At 33.2% G+C, this 19786-nt stretch overlaps 2 protein-coding genes and 1 long non-coding RNA gene across 3 annotated transcripts; 2 read left to right on the forward strand and 1 right to left on the reverse strand.

Annotated features, from left to right (window-relative positions):
* Positions 1-8288: 8288 nt before the first annotated feature.
* LOC142641384 (protein RKD1-like) lies at positions 8289-10484 on the forward strand. Its single transcript, XM_075815805.1, has 4 exons — positions 8289-8794; positions 8901-9037; positions 9150-9496; positions 9996-10484. The coding sequence occupies exons 1-4, from the start codon at positions 8691-8693 to the stop codon at positions 10305-10307; spliced, it is 900 nt and encodes a 299-aa protein (XP_075671920.1). The 5' UTR covers positions 8289-8690; the 3' UTR covers positions 10308-10484.
* A 2723-nt stretch (positions 10485-13207) lies between these two features.
* LOC142638825 (G-type lectin S-receptor-like serine/threonine-protein kinase At4g27290) lies at positions 13208-17379 on the reverse strand. The gene is made up of 7 exons (XM_075812887.1): positions 15766-17379; positions 15357-15482; positions 15060-15187; positions 14751-14961; positions 14335-14572; positions 13962-14112; positions 13208-13866 (listed from the first exon to the last, which is right to left on the reverse strand). The coding sequence occupies exons 1-7, from the start codon at positions 17060-17062 to the stop codon at positions 13558-13560; spliced, it is 2460 nt and encodes an 819-aa protein (XP_075669002.1). The 5' UTR covers positions 17063-17379; the 3' UTR covers positions 13208-13557.
* LOC142638826 (uncharacterized) lies at positions 14547-15255 on the forward strand. The gene is made up of 2 exons (XR_012845063.1): positions 14547-14691; positions 14825-15255. It is a non-coding gene; the product is annotated as an uncharacterized LOC142638826 (long non-coding RNA).
* Positions 17380-19786: the final 2407 nt, after the last annotated feature.

Below are 19786 nucleotides of genomic sequence, written 5' to 3' on the forward strand. Positions count from 1 at the left end.
TGATTTACAAATTATAATATATATATATATATATATATATATATATATATTATAATTTGTAAATCATATTCCTACTGGATTAGGAGTCTATATTATGATAGCATATACCAAACCAAAATCACATTATCTAGTATTAATCATCTTCATTTGTTAGCTCTAATATTTCCATAGGCACGGAGTTACAATCCAACACATATCAAAAGGATCATAATATAAAATGTGGATTTTCTCAATAGGTTCTATGCGCACGGTTAATCTTTGATCATGGAGGGGAAAAATTATTAGGCCCAAAATTATTGACCTAGTACAAATCCCACAAGCCCAAAGCCTATCTCAGCCTAACTGACCCAATACTGCAAATTTCAGGTAACCTCTTCATTTTTCAAGGCAGTAATTGAATGGATAAAATTGCCTGTGCTTGTATCAAGGAAAACAGGGCAGCACTAAATTGAATTTGATAGAATTTAACAAGATATGAGTATAACGCCACATTTTTAGCTTGACCACACACAGTAGAGGAAAACTAGAACACCGATATCAGAAAATAAGAGAAATTTATACCTGTAGTCCAAAATTGCTATTTGCTAGCATTGCAATGGTGGATTCCTTCTTCTACAGAATTGATCCTAAGAACTGGCAGAACTGGTCCAAATGGTTCTTCCCATGCAATCCTGAATCCTCATATCAGTCCTTACATTATCTAATAATAAAGGCCAGATAAGGTTGCCCTCTCTTTTGTACTCTTGGCAAAATGTAGCTCCTTTTTCTTTAGCATCATTAACCAATCCTTCAACGTAATTGGCAGATGGCTCTGATTCTTCTGGAGTGATATCGCAGTCATCCTCAGGTGGCCCAACAGTCAATTTTGCCACTTAAGCCTTCACTTTCTCAACCAAGGAATCAGCCACAGATTCCATCACCAAGACAACCTTAACTGCTATGCATCTTTGGCCACTGTCATAGATAGTGGTAGAATAGAAGCGTTTAAAAAGAATGTCTTATCAGCCACAATTTAGAAAATGTAGCAGAAACAACTAAGGGTGCTATCTTTTAGAGGAGTGGAAAAGTAGGAAGATGGAAAATATTTAGTTTTTCCTATTATGTGTTTGGTTGGAAGGGTGGAAAAGTGGGAGGGTGAAAAACTCTTTTGTTTAGGTGGAAAGAAAAAGGGAAAGATGGAAAATGTAATTTATATAAATTAACTATTATACCCTTGTTACATAATATGTAAAAAATAGATTTATTTGTACTCATTAAATAATATAAAATTTACCACATCATATATATAAATTTTTATTTTTATTATTATAATGTAAAAATTATAATAGTGTACATATAAATTTAATTGATCAGGTCACGTTGAAAAAAAAAAAAAAAAAAAAAGAAGAGAACCTGGACTGCTGGACCTTGGTGAAGGTAAGATGAGAAGAGGAAAGTGATAAGGATGATTTGTGGGCAAAAGTCATCAAATGGGGTAGGTGAGAGGGTCATCAGGTCATGAATGAGGGTAGGTGGAAGAGGGCATTTGCATAAAAGTGCTGTGAAAGCACTTTTCTCCCCAGATTTTCATCCCGATTTGGGAGGATAAAAAATGTGAGCCCCAAGAGAGAACTTTCTCCCGAGTTTTCTCTCTTCCCTATTTTCCTTCTCCAACCAAACAGTAGAAAACAACATTTTCCACCCTATTTTCCTCTCTCTATTTTTCATTCTCTCTATTTTCATCCCAAGTGAACACACCCTTAGACTTAATGTATTATAGAGAAGTAGATCATGAGATGTGGTTTCATAATGCTTCTATCCCCCTTTTATTTGAATACAATAAACTTGAAAACTACGTTGAGAACAATTTCCATATGCCATTGAAATGGTGGAGAATGGCATCCTTCAGAAATAGTTGTCAACACTGACTCTTTAAGACATAAGCCAAATCCATGCAAGCCACATTCATCTCACGTTATGCATTATCTTGAATATTGTAATAATAGTTAGCAACATTATGATAAAACCTCATTTACTAGTTGTTTCTGACTATATTTTCCGCTAAAATAAATGGAAAATAATGAAGTTGAAGGAGCAAATATTGTTGTCAAATCAGAAATTGGTTCAATGTTTAATGCACATTATAAAATGAATGATGCATGTATAGCCACCTTATATCTGAAAAATGACTTCCTGCAGACATTGGTAAATAAGTTTTCCTTTGTTATTGACAACATAGATTGCAGCTTGAAAAAAATTCTCCCCTTTTGTGTTTAAGTAAGAACAGCAATTGGAATTTCATGGAACCAGTCCCTGACTCTTCTTTTCTCTTACCAAATGCTACACTAAAAAGTACAAAGTAAGGACATTTATGGAAAATCCTTTCACCTGTAAGAAAAGCCCCCCTTTATTATGTTTGCTGCTACCAAATCTAGGTCAGCATCCTCAAGTACAATGCAGGCATCCTTTCCTCCCAATTCCATCTGAAGAGGAATCATGCCTGCCTTTTTTGAAATTACAATTGCTGTGTCTCCACCAGTGAAGCTGAGCAAAGCAACAAAGCAAATTAGGGATGACCAATTATAAACCATACAAGGCAAGGGAGAGATCTATTTAGTATGAAAGAAAATGAACTGGTTTTACCTTATACAGTTCACCCTAGGATGCATAGTAAGGAAGTCTCCAATCTCAGAGCCTTTCCCAATGACACAGTTTATAAGACCCTTGGGAAAACCAGCCAAGTGAAAGCAATGCACCATATGGAGAATAGAAACAGCACCCTGAAAGGAAGTTAAGGGTGAGATTAAGAGACTGAAACAATTCAGAAGGTTATAATGTTCAAGAAGCATCCCTTGGAATGTTGGATCCTCATACATAAGTGTAAATATTCCTGAAGGAAATTGAATTATATATTGTTGTGGTCTTAATGAGTGCTTAGTTGTTTAAGCTTAAAATATAGTTAGTTTATTTTCCAAATACGTGGACATGGCATATGTACTCCATCTCTTACCCTTCAATAAATCATGAGTAATTTCTTTGTGTCGGTTGTGAAAATATGCAACAAGTTTGGACCAAATGAACTCAACCATTGCGGCAATAGGAAAGTCTCGTGCATCTTTCAATACACCATTGAAGCACTCTGATACATTGGTTGTCTCAAAATGTCTCCCACTATCATGTGACTAGGTCCACATATCCACAGACTCGCTCATTAGGCATGTGTATGGGAAATAATCTTTTTCCCTACTATTCTTCCCCGTCACCTTCTTGTTCTTCCTAATGGCCTTAATTTCCATCGACTTAATGGGCTCTATTATGTTGTCAAATTTAACTACCTGAGTATCATATTGCACTTTCAAATCCATTGACTTTAGAGTCGAATCTTGAAAATGTGTGTTGAAGTTGCTAGCAACATGTCGAAGACAAAATCTATAAAATACCCATGTTCTTCCATCTCTATTTGTAGACTAGGTTGAAAAGGCATTTTTGATACCAAGATGTCAGTCAGAAATCATGCAAATGCCTTTGTCAGGTATCACATTGCCTATCGTATCTTGGAGGCATTGTAAAAACCACCTTCAACTAGACCCTGACTCACAATCCACAACAACAAAGGTGAGAGAGAATACCTTGTTGTTAGCATCAGTTGTCATTGCTACCAACAACTTTTCTTGATATTTACCATACAGATGGGTCCCATCAATACTGATAACCGGCTTGCAATATTTGAATCCATCAATGCATGGATCGAAAGACCAAAACACATAATGCAAAAATACAATGTCATCTACACTGGTGGGTGTGGTACAATAGAACACCCGGGTATTCGAATCATGATTAATATATGCCATTAGCAACTTTTGCAACTTTTGGTAAGACTCTTTCCAATTCCCAAATATCTTCCCAATTACCTTTTGTTTCGCATCTCAAACCTTATAGTAAGAAAGCTTATGACCATCATATTTCGATCTATCATAGATTTGAGATGCTTAATTAGGGTAGTGTGATCCTCACCTAACTTCTTAAGGATGTCCGATGCAATAAAATTGCAATTCATCATTCTACCATCATTTCGTAACACAATCAGTATACACGTGTGAGGATTCACATACAAGGTGACCATCCATAGTCCGTGGAGATTGGGCTTCATGACTGCCGCAACATACCACTTGCATGACTCATTTATGCATTTCACACAAAGTTTAACCTTCATCGACCTACTGATTATAAAATGTTTGTTTTCCTTAAGGGCATAAATTGTTAATGCACACGTGCTGTCCCTTTAGTGAAAAAATTAATATAGATTTTTTTTTTTTGTTGAAGAAATATGAAATCATGTACTTAAATTTAAAATAGCTCTTTGAATATCTAGTTAGTATTTACTATGAAAATTTCTTAGAACCTATTTATTAAATGTAATATCTACTCACCAAAAAATGCTACAAAAAACGACAATGAGTGTTTTCATCTTTCCACAATATTTAAATTTTTGTAATGAATGATGTATATGCTACAGTTTTTTTGAAGATCTTCATTAAATTAAATACTTGCAACCATCTATAATGAAGATTTTGTTATTTATACTTCATTCTTTATCATCTTATTTTATGAGTTTAACTACGATATTTAGCTTACTTATTTTTAATAAACACCCTTTTAAGTAGGAAAATAAATTAAAAAAAAGGAACAAAATAATAAAAGACATTTGTCATCAAAATTTCTATTAAATAAAATTATAAGTACAAAAGATTTAAACCTAATAAATTAGTGTTCTTTAGGTAACAAATAGATTACCATATATCATCATTCTAACTTTCCAAGCATGACTACTAATCTACCACATAATATTCAAAATACAAGAAGAAATTTTTTGGGACATTAAAATTTAGTAGGAATATTTTAGACATTGCATAGTGGAAATTTCAGGAATTATAATATTTCGTTAGGGTTTAACTAAGAGAGCAACAATAGGAGTATATGCTCATTTACAAAACATAAAGGAGGAAATTATTCAACTTTAATTTAGGGGGAATGAAATTACCCCAAACATAAAGGAGAAAAGTGCTACTTCGTCAATTTGTGTGTGTGTGTTAAACAATGTGTGTGTGTGTGTTTTGTTTTTTTTTTGTTTTTTTTTTAAACTTGAAACAATGTGTTAAAAAAATCAATCTAAAAAAATTATGCATAAAACAATGAATTTTGGTTCAGCAAATTGACTAAACCAAAAACGAAGTCTAGGAACACAACAAAATGTCACGATATTTTTACAATACCTTTATTTCTAGCTGTTGTGAGTTTTGGTGTGATATTTTATTATTTTATTTTAGAGTAATGTTACATCCATATCATTTTTATAATAAATCCTAGGTGGTAAATTGTTACCGGTTTTAAATTAGGCTAACCACTTTTGACTGTGCATTAAAAAAATAAAACAAATAAAAAGCCAATTGAAGAAAATTGTGCCTAAAACAATGAATTTTGGCTTACCAAATTTGGCTAAACAAAAAAAGAAGCCTAGGAAGGCAACAAAATGTCACACAAAAAAAAAAATCCTAGGAACACAACAAAATGTCACAACATTTTCGCCAATTATTTTTTTTTATTTTCAGCTATGGTAGGTCTCAATTTGATCTTATTATTTTATTTTTTACGTCCACAGCATTTTAACAACAAATTTTAGATGAAAAATTATTACTGGTTTTAAAATTATACATTAAAAACAAACAAACAAACAAAAAGACAACACAAGAAAATTGTGTGTGAAACCGTGAATTTTAGCTCACGTAATTTGACTATATTAAAAAAGAAGTCTAAGAATACAACAAAATATTACAATATTTTCACAATACCTTCATTTTTAGGATCCGAAGAGATATTTTTTATTTTATTTGAGAGAAATGCTAAATTCATAATATTTTTAGAATAAATTCTAAATGACAAGTTATTGATTTTAAACCGAGGCCAATACTGATATCACTTTTTTATCTATAAAAAATACATTGCCACATAAAATTTGTTGTGGACATAGCATTACTCCTTAAATTTTAAAATCAAGCAATTTTTTCCTTAATATTTTGAAAAATAGCAAATATGTCATATGGTTTCTCTCTGTTAAAATCTTATGATTCTTAAAATATTTATTGCGTAATGTCTAAATTACTCCCACTAAATTTCAACATCCCCAAAAAAATTTTCATGTATTTTGGGTTTTAGATGGTAGTAATTCTTAGTCTCTTATTTTATTATTTTATTTTGACCTTTAAAAAATTGACACCTCAAAAATTGTGAAAATATTGTAAAAATGTGTTGTGTCAGTGTAACTATGTATACACTTATAAATATTTAAAAGAAAAGACAAAAAGAGCACAAGCAAAACAGGCATACGGTGGAAAAAAGAAAAAATAATAAAAAAAGAGGCCTAGGAGCGGTGCAAATTATCAAATAATTGTGAAAATATTGTAAAAATTTGTTAAGTCAATGTAATTGAATATGTACATAAAAATAATAAATATTTAAAAGAAAAGACAAAAAACAAAAAGCACAAATAAAACTGGTTGAAAAAAAAGAAAAGGCCAAAGCACAATGTGGGTTGAACAAACTAAATGCACGATGCAAAACACTGTTTGCGCATAGGAATAAATGTTTAAAATACTCCCACTAAAATTTAGCATCCTCAAAATTTTCTTCATATATTTTGAATTTTAGATTGTAGTAATTCTTAGTCTCTTATTTTATTATTTTATTTTGACCTTTAAAAAATTGACATCTTAATAATTGTGAAAATATTATAAGAATGTGTTGTGTTAGTATAACTATGTATGCACATATAAACAAGTAAAACTGGCATACGGTGGAAAAAAGAAAAAAGAAAGAAATGAAAAAGAGGCCTATGAACGGTGCAAATTGTCAAATAATTATGAAAAATATTGTAAGAATTTGTTAAATTGGTGTAATTGAATATGTAAATATAAATAATAAATATTTAAAAGAAAAGACAAAAACAAAAAGCACAAATAAAATCGGCTAAAAAAAAAAGGCCAAAGCATAGTACAAGTTGAATAAAGCAATTTAAAAATTAATTAGAGAACGATATTATTTTCTAAATAATGTTTTAATGGGAGTTATAAGTTATATTTTTATCGAATTATCTCTTAATTTTGCCTTTATTTAAGTATAGGAGTATCCGACCATTTTTTAACCTAAAAAAAGAAAAGAAAAAGAAGATGAATCTAAATACAGAAAGTCTCTTAAATATTAGAAGAGATAAACCACCGGTATCAAATTTATACGTAACATAAAAAAAAAGTCAAAGCATAGTACAAGTTGAATAAAGCAATTTAAAAATTAATTAGAGAACGATATTATTTTTTAAATAATATTTTAGTGAGAGTTATAAATTATATTTTTATCAAATTATCTCTTAATTTTGCCTTTATTTAAGTATAGGAGTATCCGACATTTTATAACCTAAAAAAAGAAAAGAAAAAAAAAGACGAATCTAAATATAGAAAGTCTCTTAAATATTAGAAGAGATAAACCACCGGTATCAATCTTATACGTAATATAAAATATTATTAAAATATTAAAAAGCTGCCGTAGTAGGAAAAATCTGATTTTTGTGGTCTTTGATAGAGTGTGGTAAAGCAGCGTCATTTCCTAAGCTAGAAATTGGAAATCACCTTTACCGAATGGGTAGATAGACTTCAAGTGTTCTGACTGAATGAAATGAGAGTTCTCAGCAAAAGAAGGAGAACAGGGAGAGAAATAAGGATCCAGCGCCATTGTTCACTGGTCGTCGACTGGAGGCTGGAGAAGACAAGGACTGAAGCTGTGACTGGCGTCGGACGACTTGTACGTGGAGGCAAACTTTTGAGTTATTACAGTGTGGACACTACGGCTGTGTACGTAAGAGAAAATTTTAGTTTTTTCTTTTTCTATTTGGAGGGATCTTGTAAAAGGATTTTTTTTTTTTGGAGAAAGATTATTGATTCTGTGTATCAATTGATCTTCTTTTGCCTTTTGGGATTTTCTTAACAATGGCGATAATAAGGTGCTGTAATTAACAAGTTTCTTTTTTGCCTTTTTAAGCTCTGATCGGACCGCAGTTGATACAGTTCATTGATGGATGGCAATTTATATCCGACCAGCGGATTCCCAACCCGGCCCGACCTTAATGGGTCGGATTTTACCCGGTCCAATAAGTTATAGGGTCGGGTATGGGTTTAAAAAAACCCGAAGCGGATCCGGGCTTTATCCATGTCCGGATTTCAAAACCATGGATTATGGTATGTTTCCTTCTTCTCAAAAAAAAAAAAAAATTATGGCGTGTGTTTTGTTAAAAACCATTTTATTTTCTTTTGTGTGATTGTTTCTAAGAAAAAAAGAGTTAAACTGGACGTATGATTAGCTAGCTGTAATTAAGTTTAATGTTCATCCAAATACCATTTATTTCTTACATTGTAACTCACACATTCACACACACAGTCACTCATTTATGCATGGCCGGCGCACTATCCTCAATTAAATCTTAGTTTTGCATTTGATAATTACCCATTAATGCATGGTTCATGGTATTTATTCCCATTGTGGCCTACATTCATATATGTGTCTATTCCCATACAAAGTTGCAATTACACTCTCACACCTGAAAACGAGAAAATCCATTCCCTCTTTCCCTTCGTCTTCTTCATCACAATATCCTCTCTCAAGAAATGGGGAGTCAAACACTCAATGGTTGTTGGTCTAAGCAAGAACTGGTCTTTGATATTGAAGAACCTCTCCATTTTTCAAACCAAATGCCCTCAATGGATTTAAGGTAACGTTCGGTTTTAATGTTTTGATTCTTCTTATTTTTTTTGGTAAAATAAGCAATCAAATTGCAAACCCAGGTTTTAATTTTAAATATATTTGATGTGGTATAGTGGATCTTCTTCATTGGATTGGCAATATGAATTGCCCATGCAAGAGTGTTTTTTTGACGTTGTTCCTTTGATGGCGAGTTTCCCTACTGACCCTCTCTATGCATCCTTGGATCTTGAACCAACCACAGCCATTCAAGGTGATCAACACAATATTTAAATCACATTATGAATGTATATATATATTACAAATTTACAATTGCTTTTCCATTATTCGTATTAATTTTCAATAGTTGCTGGATCATGTGGCAGATGACTTTTTCTTTAGTTGTGGAAATCGGCCTGAAGTTTGGAATGAAATAGTGGCTGGGTTTGAGCCCCAGAACCAGGCTTTAATACTGTCGAGTAGCAATGGAAAAAAAGACAAGGAAGTGAAGGAAGAGAGGAGGAAGAAGAGGTGCAGAGAAGAGAAATGCAGCAGTTCTAAAATGTTATCTAAGGAAACCATTTCTCAATACTTTTACATGCCTATAACTCAGGCAGCAAAAGAGCTTAACGTGGGATTAACACTTTTGAAGAAAAGGTGTAGGGAGTTGGGTATTCGTAGGTGGCCACACAGGAAGTTGATGAGCCTCCAAACGCTAATCAAGAATGTGCAGGTGCCCTCTCTCTCTCTCTCTCAGTATATATATATATATATATATATATATATATATATATATATATATATATATATATATATTTATATATATATATATATGTATGTATGTATGTATGTATGTATGTATAAGCTAATGATTTTTTTGTTGTTGTTTTTAATAGAGATATTCACGATTTAATCCTTACCCTCTTTAAATGTGTTTAAAAAAAAGTATTAATAATATTAAGTTAGTGTTACTGTGTTAGCAGCTAAAATAAAAAATAAAAATAATGAATGTGTTGTTGATTGAACTTCTAGGACATATAGCAATAATTCACCAAAAAAAAGTTCATATAGCATATGTGATGTATGCATGTTTGTATTTATTACTTAAAATAGTGTGTTAGTAGCTAAAATTCAAAATAATGAATTTGTGTTGTTGATTGAACTTCTAGTACTTTTTGCAGTGTTGATGCATGTATGTGTTTATTACTTCAATTGATGTGTGGGTTACGCAGGAGTTGGCTAAAGAGGAAGGGGAAGAAAGTGAAGTGAAGTTGAGGGAAGCAATTGAGATATTAGAGGGGGAGAGGAAGTTGCTGGAGGAAATCCCAGATGCACAACTTGAGGACAATACAAAGCGGCTTAGGCAGGCTTGTTTTAAAGCTAACTATAAAAAGAGAAAGCTCATGGGAATGGTAGATTTACAATCTTGTTCTAGCAGCAATCGATCAAGTATGGATGGTACCGGCGATGAGAAAGAAGAAGAAGAAGATGATCAAGATGATGAAGAAGAAGAGGAATCACTTGTTGGACCCCTTTTCTTCTAGCTGCAAGATGTTCTGCTATCAAGGCTGAAAAAAAAAGGCTAATCTACCAATGTTCTTGTTAATTTGCTTGATCAATCTTGGATTGTTTTTACATTTGTGCACACATGATATATGTTGCTGAGTGAAACCTAAACTTTGTCGCACCAAAAATCTGATGCTACCTGCACTAGCTAGGTCAAGGCCTTCTGTTATTTAACGTAAATAAACAGTTTGTTTGTATTTAATGCAACTCTTCGAATTCTAGCTTTTTGCCTGAGCTTTTGTCTTCTTGTTTTTTTAATTCAACTCCTTAATTTGCTCTATATATTTTTAAGAAACATTGTCTTGGTTTGGGTGCCGCCAAGCTACCACATGGCCCAAATGGAGATGAAATGTCAGCAAAAAAGAAATCCTCATATTCCCATCCATCCAAACCATTCATCATTGAGTTTGGTTTGGTTTTAAATTTTACTTGGTCTTGGGCTTGGGCTTGGGCTTGGGCTTGAGCCAAGTCCATCATAACACAGATTTTGTGGGTTCTCTCTATTCATCAAATTGATTGCCTAGCTAGTGGACCATATCGTCCTAAGACTGTATTGGGTTGACAATCAACCGTTGGTCCATCCATTTGCTGGCCCTAGTATGCCTTGTCTCATCCACTTTGGGCCCAATTGCAACTAAAAAAATAAAGTACTTAGTACATACCCGTCAAGAGAAGCGGAACCAAGGAAAACTTCTTCATTTTTATTCCTAAAAATAAATAGTCCATTTTTTTTTAAGGACCAAGCTGTAGACTTCGAATTAGAAAATGCTATATACAGAGAATATGCTCTCTTTTTATTTTAATTTCCGCTTTTTATAGTATCTATTTGACTTGAAAGTTGAGACATGAGTTTTGAAAAGCATGTTTGGGCAATTCATATTGCCAATCCAGTGAAGAATATCCACTATACCACTACTGATTATTTATGCTTGAATGATTTTATTGATAAAACTAAACTGAAGGACAATCATTGGACTTAATCGCCAATTTTTGCTGCTGAGCGTGCAGCAAAAATACAAATTCTCTTAACCTAGTGAAAACTACAACTCAAAAAAGACTCTTTATATTGAAAACTTGGGTACTGATAGACCAGTCCGCCGTGAAACAATCAAATAACTGTGGATCAATACAATTTTTGGCATCACTCTCAATAATGATTAATGAGTTCTATATTAACAGGAACCTTATAGCAATCATCATCAAATATAATACATTTAATGTTGCAATCACAATAGACAACTACTTGTGAGAAAAAAGTCAGTAATTTGTTTATTCAAACCAAAGGTCACTTAAAAAATTGTCATTGCACATTGTCAACTATCAATTAAGCTAATTGTCATACTAAAAAAAATCACAAGAAACTTGTAATTCGCTATGAATAACCTAGTAAACAACCAATCGTTTTGTTTTTTTTAAGAAAAATTTAAAAAATACATATTAAATTAAGCTAATTGTAATACATTTTTTTATAAAAATTTTGTTATTTTTTGAGAAAATTTTTTAAAAATACATATTAAATTGTAATTGATAAAATATAAAGTAAAATACAAAATAATTTGAGCAAAAAATAAATTTTTTTTTTAGGGACAAGAACAAAACTTTTTTGCATCACATTATATTCTCTCCATTACAGACTTTTTAGTTTATAGTTTCCCACTAAACATTTGTTCTTAAAATGAAATAAAAATAGCAAAATACTGTAATAAATTGGGAGAGAACATCCAAACTTCCAAAGGGACGGCAGCAGCAGATTGTCATTGTACTCATGGGTTCTCTTCTTTACCTTTCTCCTCATTTGGCCTCTTCACATTCCCTCTCTCTCCCTCTCCCCTTTGAGCAGCATCTTGGATTCTCTCTCTTGCATTCAGCGTTTGACAACCACAATGGTTCAGTTTTATATGTTGTTGGATTTGGTGGGTTTTGACTTTTGAGTAATTGAGGGCAGTGTGGCATTTTGAGGTGGTTCTTGTTCTTTGGCTGGTTTGGAGGACTGGGTCATGCTGGTTTTCTCGAAATGAAGAATTAAATGGCGACATTGAAAAGCTTCATTTGAATTGGTTTTTTTTTTTTTCATCTCCACCTCCACTGACCTTCAATATGCTGCTGTCATTGGAGCACACTTGATCATGGTATTCTCTTCTAGAGTAGTATTTTGTCTCTGTCAGCTTACATAGATGTTGATTGGGCTGTTGGGTGTTGATACCTTCTAAAGACACTTAACATTAGCTTAAATTGTTTGTCTTGTCTTGGCATCAATCCCACTTCTTGGTCTGTCAAGAAAAAATCCATTGTATTTCACTCCTCCACTGAAGTTGAATACCAATCTTTGCTTCCACAGCTACTTTAGTTATGTTGGATTTGTATGATTCTATAGGGCTTTGGGTGTTTTCATTCATCATATTCCTCGGATTTGGTGTGACAATGTTTCGGCACTTGCCATTGCCACAAATCATGTCCAGGGGTGGAACATGTATAAAATTCGAACCAATTTAAAATTGTCATACAGGAAATATGAAAAGTTAATATCATTCTAGTACTGATCATATCTGATATTTTTCCCCAAGGGCTTATCTTCTCCGCGTTTTATTCAATTAAAGAACAAACTATTGCTTACTTATATGCCCATTAGTTTGAGGGGAGATGTTAATATTACTGACGACACTTGCACCACTCAGCCAGTTGACACTCACAACTCAGTCAAGATTCTAGCAGCTGCTGAGTTAAATTAGTTGCATGGAACTAACAATTAGTTATGGCTTGTACTCCCATGTGTTTTATTAAAATGTGTTTATATACCAATAGTGTGCAGATCACATGCTCATGTGAATAGAATCATTCTTCTGCAGTTAATCCTTCCTTCATTTTTATCTTTGTTTTCTGCTTCTTCTGGTTCTGCACTTACTGCTTTTGTGATTCAAAATCTCTGTGCACTTTAAATAGGATCCATGGTTTATATGTCAATAAAATGCCAGAGAAGCCCATAAGTAAACGTCTTAATTATTTAGATTTTAGATAAGAACTGGCTATAATAGTCCATCCATTCAATTAAAGAAAATAAAGAAAAGGTCATTAGTTTTACACACCCATGCAAGTACCAACTATGAACCCCCAAATGATAGAATTTAAATCTGGAAACAAAAAGATGCCAAAGAATCTAGTCTCAAATGCACCACTAAATACTTCAAAACTTTCACATATAACATCTCATGCAAGCTATTTATGAATTCCCTATCTAGCTTCTGGAATAGTTATAGTTACTGCATTTTCTGTGCTGGATTCTTCATTTCTTGATAATGCACCTGCATTGCCGGAACTTCTTTCTATGAAAAAACCAGGCTGTTTAGGCTGAGGCAGAATTGCTTCCTCATTTGTTAACATAGAAAGCACACAGGACATTATTGGCCTGTCTTCAGGGAACTTTTGAACACATAGTAAACCAACATGAATACATCTTATTACTTGAGATCTTAAATGTGAATCCTCCAAACATGTATACAATAGTTCCAAGGCCCTGCCCTCCTTCCACAGCAACCATGCCTAAAAAAACAATTAAAACATAGATGCTTACATAATTTTCCAAAGGGGGGAACAGAGAGAAAGAGAGAGAGAGAGAGAGAGAATTTTGAACTTACATGTCCTAGTAGGTTATGATGGTGATCAGCATGAAAGAAGTTTCGATTTTTCATGCCACTCACTATCTCTAACATAAGCACACCCAAGCTAAAGACATCAGATTTCACTGAAAATGTTCCATCAACTGCATACTCAGGAGATATGTAGCCACTGCATGAAAGTATAAAATATTAGTTTTATTATTCTTATTATTGTTGTCATTATTGGTAGTTTACATGAGCCGGTACATCTTTAACTTTAACCCATGACATCACCCTTCATACCATGTTTATGAGGGAAGGAAGGTCATTTGGGTCAGAGACTCAGAGCACATTGATGAAATGTTGCTACTATTTGACAAACAAAAATATAGTTCTATTTTATAATACTTATTGTGTTCCAACAACTCTTTCTGTTTTCATTTCAGATTCATCTCCTCCAAAAGTTCTTGCTAAGCCAAAATCTGATATTTTTGGGTTTAAATTGATATCTAATAAAATATTACTCGCTTTCAGATCCCTGTGGATAACTTGAAGTCGAGAATCCTGGTGCAGATAGAGAAGTCCTCGCACAATCCCCAAAACAATGTCAAGACGCTTTGGCCATGTCAGCAGTGCACTCCCATTTTGTTCTGCATATAACTTTTGCCCTTATTACCATGATCAATGATTATTTTCAGTTCTTTTGTGAACTTGTTTTGAAAGTCATTTGGAGGACTCTATTCAAAGACATGATAGGTAATACACTCAGGTACACAACCTATAAAAGAAGGAGCAATAATAACACATAAAAGCTCATTAGAATTGTACCAAAAATGAAATAATTCAAGCTTTTGTTGGGCATGTATTCATAGATTAACATCTTTTCGTTTCCTTGAACGCAGGAGCCTAAGAGCCTGACAAGATTCCTATGTTGAAGTTTGGCAATGAGAGCAACTTCATTCTTGAACTCTTTGAGACCTTGTCTTGAATCCTTTGACAGCCTCTTCACAGCGATATTTTGTCCGTTAGATAGATGTCCCTGCAAATCATCACATAAAGATGCATCTTTCCTTTTGAATTAGCATAATATCACCATACAATTTGTAACCTGTATAACAAATTCAGAATCCTTTTTACCTTATAAACAGGACCAAATCCACCAGCCCCAATCACATTTTCTTGAGAGAATTTGTTTGTTGCAGTGGCAACCGTTGTAAAATTAAATAAAGGTACCTCTATATCTTCTTTCTCTCTTGGAAGACCTACTGAAAGCATATATTACCTTATCAGGAACAGGTTTTGATTTTAGTCTAACTAAGCTTTTTCATGATCACTTCAATTGATCTAGCTTTTGCACAATTTTTTATTGCCAAGCATGGAAGTTTCTACTTTTTATTTATTTTTTTATTTAATACAATGGATAACTATACTTACATCTTCTACTTGTTATCTTCCAAGTTATACACCAGAAAACAAACCCCAAAGTAAGCATTCCACAAATGACTGATGCCATCAGGATGACCACCGGACTTTCCTTCATGTTTGATTCGCGGATTGATCCTAGAACAGACAACAATTAAGATATTTGTTCATTTTGCTTGAATCCTAGTTCATTAGGGTAACAGAATTAGATCTTTGCTTCCACAGGTCAGGTTTTAATAAAAGTTAGTTGAGAATGCTAATACAAGCGTAAATAAAACTATGGCTTGAGAACTTATACTGAACTCTATTCTGCTATAGATTATAGGACCCTCTGCACCATGCTGACCAAGGTCTTTGTAGATGAAGACTGCATGTGCAAATATGTTAGAAGTGAGTGTTAGAGAGCAGAAAGTGCACTTACTTAGTTCTGAAGCAGCCAGTCGTATATAGAGATCTTGCCCGGGATTTTCTTGGTTATACCCTCTAATATCAATCAAATTCCCAAACCAGATCAAACAGCCATTGCCTCCCCCAGTAATATCTGAATTTGCATATGCTGTACATGAACAGTTCTTCAAGCACTCTGCCTCGCATTCCTTGGTGCTCATACTCTTGTTTAACCAAAACTCTAGCAAGTCAGGCAACTTCACCCACTCAAGCTTCATGAAACCATCTTTCCTCTGGCATTCCAGCGGGGTTCTCCTTACACATCCACTTGAAGAATTGAGCAGTTTCCATTCTTCTGGTGATTTGGGGTTGAATCCTTCCAAACACTCGCAAGTTGATTCTTTGTAACTTCTGCAAACGCTATTAGCGCCACACTGCCCATAATTGTCACACATGTCATTAGGTACTGCATCCATGGTAGTCCATTTAGTGCTTCCCTCCCTCAATACAAAGCGTTGGAGGATGCCTGACTCACTCAGTGTTATCCTTGTAAGAACCAACTTGTTTTTAGGTTCATACTTATATCCCACCATGTCATTTGGGGATGCTAATATGGGAAAGAAAAATTGATTTATAGGCATAGGAAGACCGCTGAATCGAACTCCATTCCATGGTCCAGTGCGAAATATTTTCATCGTTCCCCTTTTTATAAATATTTGAGGCAACCCCTTGTAATCAAATTTGTATGTAGAGTCTCCTGGAGATGCAATATCTGAGTCTTTGCAAGATGTCAAAAATCGGTTTAGACCATTGCTCATGTCCTTTCCTATCGTCATGCCTGGTAACCACGTGTTTATTGGGTAATCATAGCTCTTCCACAGATAGCTTTCTGAGGTCGAAGTTGCGTTGTCTATAAGAACAAGGTTACCAGAATCTAAAAGTTGAGCAACTGGAATCTGGGCTGGCCTGGATGGATTTGAATACCAGATATTGTGGTTGCTTTGGTTGAGAAGAACAAGTGTTCCATTGTTGCTGATGGTGAAAACTCCAGAAGGATCTGTGACTGGGCTGTTCTGGTTCGCTATCCACACAAGTACGCCTGGGGTCTTCTTGTACCATATGCCCAAGTACCAGCTCTTGTTGTTGCCTGAAGAGAAGAAGCCTAGCTCAAAAACTTGGTCTGAGGAAACTAGAGTCTGGATACCGCTAATTGATTGCCCTGGACTTATGGTGTCAGCTGCAATGCAAAATTGCAACAAGGTTGATGAGAAAGCAATGAGACAGTAAAAGAATGAGGGAAGAGCAAGTGTCTCCATTAACAACCCCCTCATTTTTTTTTTCTTTTTTCGGTTGACTGAAGGAACCTTATTCAGTCCGAACTATAAAAGTAGTTAACTGCTGCTAATAGCAGAGAAGAACAAAAATACTAGCAGTTAGCAGCTGCAAATCAAAACAAAAGAATTGCGTGACGAAGGGCTTAAATTTAAATAATCTATTAGCCCCTTCATCACGATTCTAGCTACAAAGACTTAGGCCGTTTTGTTAGTATACCGTTTGTGATATTAGACCTGTTAGTATACTAGATTTTTCATGTTCTAACTTAACTAACTAATCTCTCCAAAAAAAAAAAAAAAAAAAGTACAAAGACTTGGAGGACTTAATGGGTTTGTAAATGACTGAATTGTGATGATGTTACGATATTCGAATGACTTCTAATTCAAACAGGACTTTCTATTTTTCCAACGTGTGCAGCACGAATTCAAAACTGATTTATGTTAAAACGTGGGAGCTCTTTTAGTGTTCCTTTGGTTGGGAAGATGGAAGAAGACTTTATTTGTTTCGGTAATAATGTTTTTTAGAAAATGAGTTATTTTTAAAAGAAATATTTTTTATAAAATTATCTTATTTTTCTATGTTTGGTAATAATTTTAAATGAATTTAAAAATAATCTTTTAACTTCCCTTATTTAGAAGATAGAGTTGTTTTTCAAAATAAATTAGTAAAATAATATATAAAAACAATTTATACTTTTTATGTTGATTAAAAATAATTTTTTTAACTTATTTTTTCTAATACTACTTAACACTGGAAAACACATAAGAGAGGACTGAAAATATACGAGACTAACGAAGAAAATTTTATTTTTTTTAAATGTTTTGTTGGAAAGAAGAGATGATTGAAAATTGGTGGGACCAGTTGTTTTATCTCGGGCCTTCCAAAAACTAATATCTCCAATTTGAAGTGAAAATGAGAGAAAACAAAGCTTTTTTTGCTGGACAATTTTGTCCCCCTTTTCACGTTAGTAGACTTCAGCCACAACTTTTTTTTTTGGGTCTACCTGTTGCTTCTATCCTATTCCAATTAACTTTTTTTTTTTTTTTGAAACGTCCTATTCCAATTAACTTTAAGTCTTTAACTTATTATTATTATTATTTTTTTTGTCTTTATGCAAAATCTAAATGAGCAAACTACCTACGTTTTAACGTTCTCAGACAATTCATTTGAGATTTTTTTTCTTTATTTTTTAATATTTTTAATTAATCACATTTTTATATATAAAAATAAAGAAATATAAATAAGTTAAAATAAATTAATAATTATATTTTCAATTTCATAATGTGTCCAATCATTTCTTATATACTATATAATTGAGGCATAAGAATAAATTCATACAAACTATATTTTTTCAAAGTTTAACTATAAACCCATCACTAATTGAATAATTATTATATAGTGTCAGCTTGTGTTGATAATTAATCTTTACTTAAAGGAGAGGGAATAAAAAAAAGCTCATAGGATTGCATCGTATATTTCACTAATGTGGACTCCTAATCCAGTAAGAATACAATTTAAAGAAAAAAACAAAAACAAAAAATTATGATACCATGTACCAAACGAAAATCACATTATCTAATTTTAATCATCTTCATTCGGTACCTCACTGGCTCAGAGTTACAATCTCACACATATAAAAAAAGACCATAAAATCTTATCCCAGAAAAAAAGAGAAAAAGACCATCAAAATAAAATGTGGGTTTTCTTATCAGCTGCAATGCGGTTAATCTATAATCTTTGATCTTGGAGAGGAAAAAACCTATTGGGCCCAAAATGATTGTGCTGGTACGAATCCCACAAGCCTAAAGTAGTGGAACGAGCAACCCACATCAAAAGTCGATGGCCGAACCTCAAACATGGCCATAGGCACAGAGCCCAAAGTAGTGACTCTCTTAAGTCTTAACCTTTTTATTTTATTTTATTTATTTTTACCTATTTTGGCTACCTTGAACCGGCCACTTTCACAATCACATTCCCACGCACTCAGATTCAGGTTCTGAACATTAACATGAAATTTTTTTGCAATCAGTTTAAAAAATATGAATTATTTATTTATTGCTATGACAGTTTTTTTTAATTATAAAAAAGTTGATTTTCCCTTACAAAACCACTCAAGGTGAATGGTAACAGCTTCTGTTTGTTCTTCTCTTCCAAGGTATGGAGTAAAACTAATAGTTTAAATTCCTCCTAAATATATCTCTTTTGGGAAAAACTTAGATATAATTTCTTAAATGCTACTATAACTTAGTTTCTCAATCAAATTCAACCACAGTTGCATTGACCAATGAACTACTTGGTTGGATTTATTCTCTTTAAAAAAGTATAACATTATTTGTCACAATAGTCAATACAACTATTTAAACCTTAATGATTTCCAAGTTTTTCAGGCTAAATTATTATACTATTTTATTTATTCCAAAAAATGGAATTTGCCTAGGCCTTGGCCTTTTTTTGAGGGTAGGCTTTCAGAACTAGCCCTAAGTCCCTCCTTAATATCAGTCCATGAATATCTTTATGCAGTTATGCTAAAAATAAAAGAAGAAGAAGAAAAGACGGTATATAATGAAAGCAGGAGAAACAGGAAGAAGAAGCTTTTAATGTAGGACTTGATAGTCATCAACATGGCAATGAGTAAATGACTAATGCTAAATTTTGGTTTCTCAAGTTCAATAATATTATTGTTTATTTAAAACATGCTTAGGTAACAAGATAAACAATTG

Source organism: Castanea sativa, chromosome 6, assembly GCF_040712315.1.
Source record: "Castanea sativa cultivar Marrone di Chiusa Pesio chromosome 6, ASM4071231v1".
Taxonomy (NCBI): Eukaryota; Viridiplantae; Streptophyta; class Magnoliopsida; order Fagales; family Fagaceae; genus Castanea; species Castanea sativa.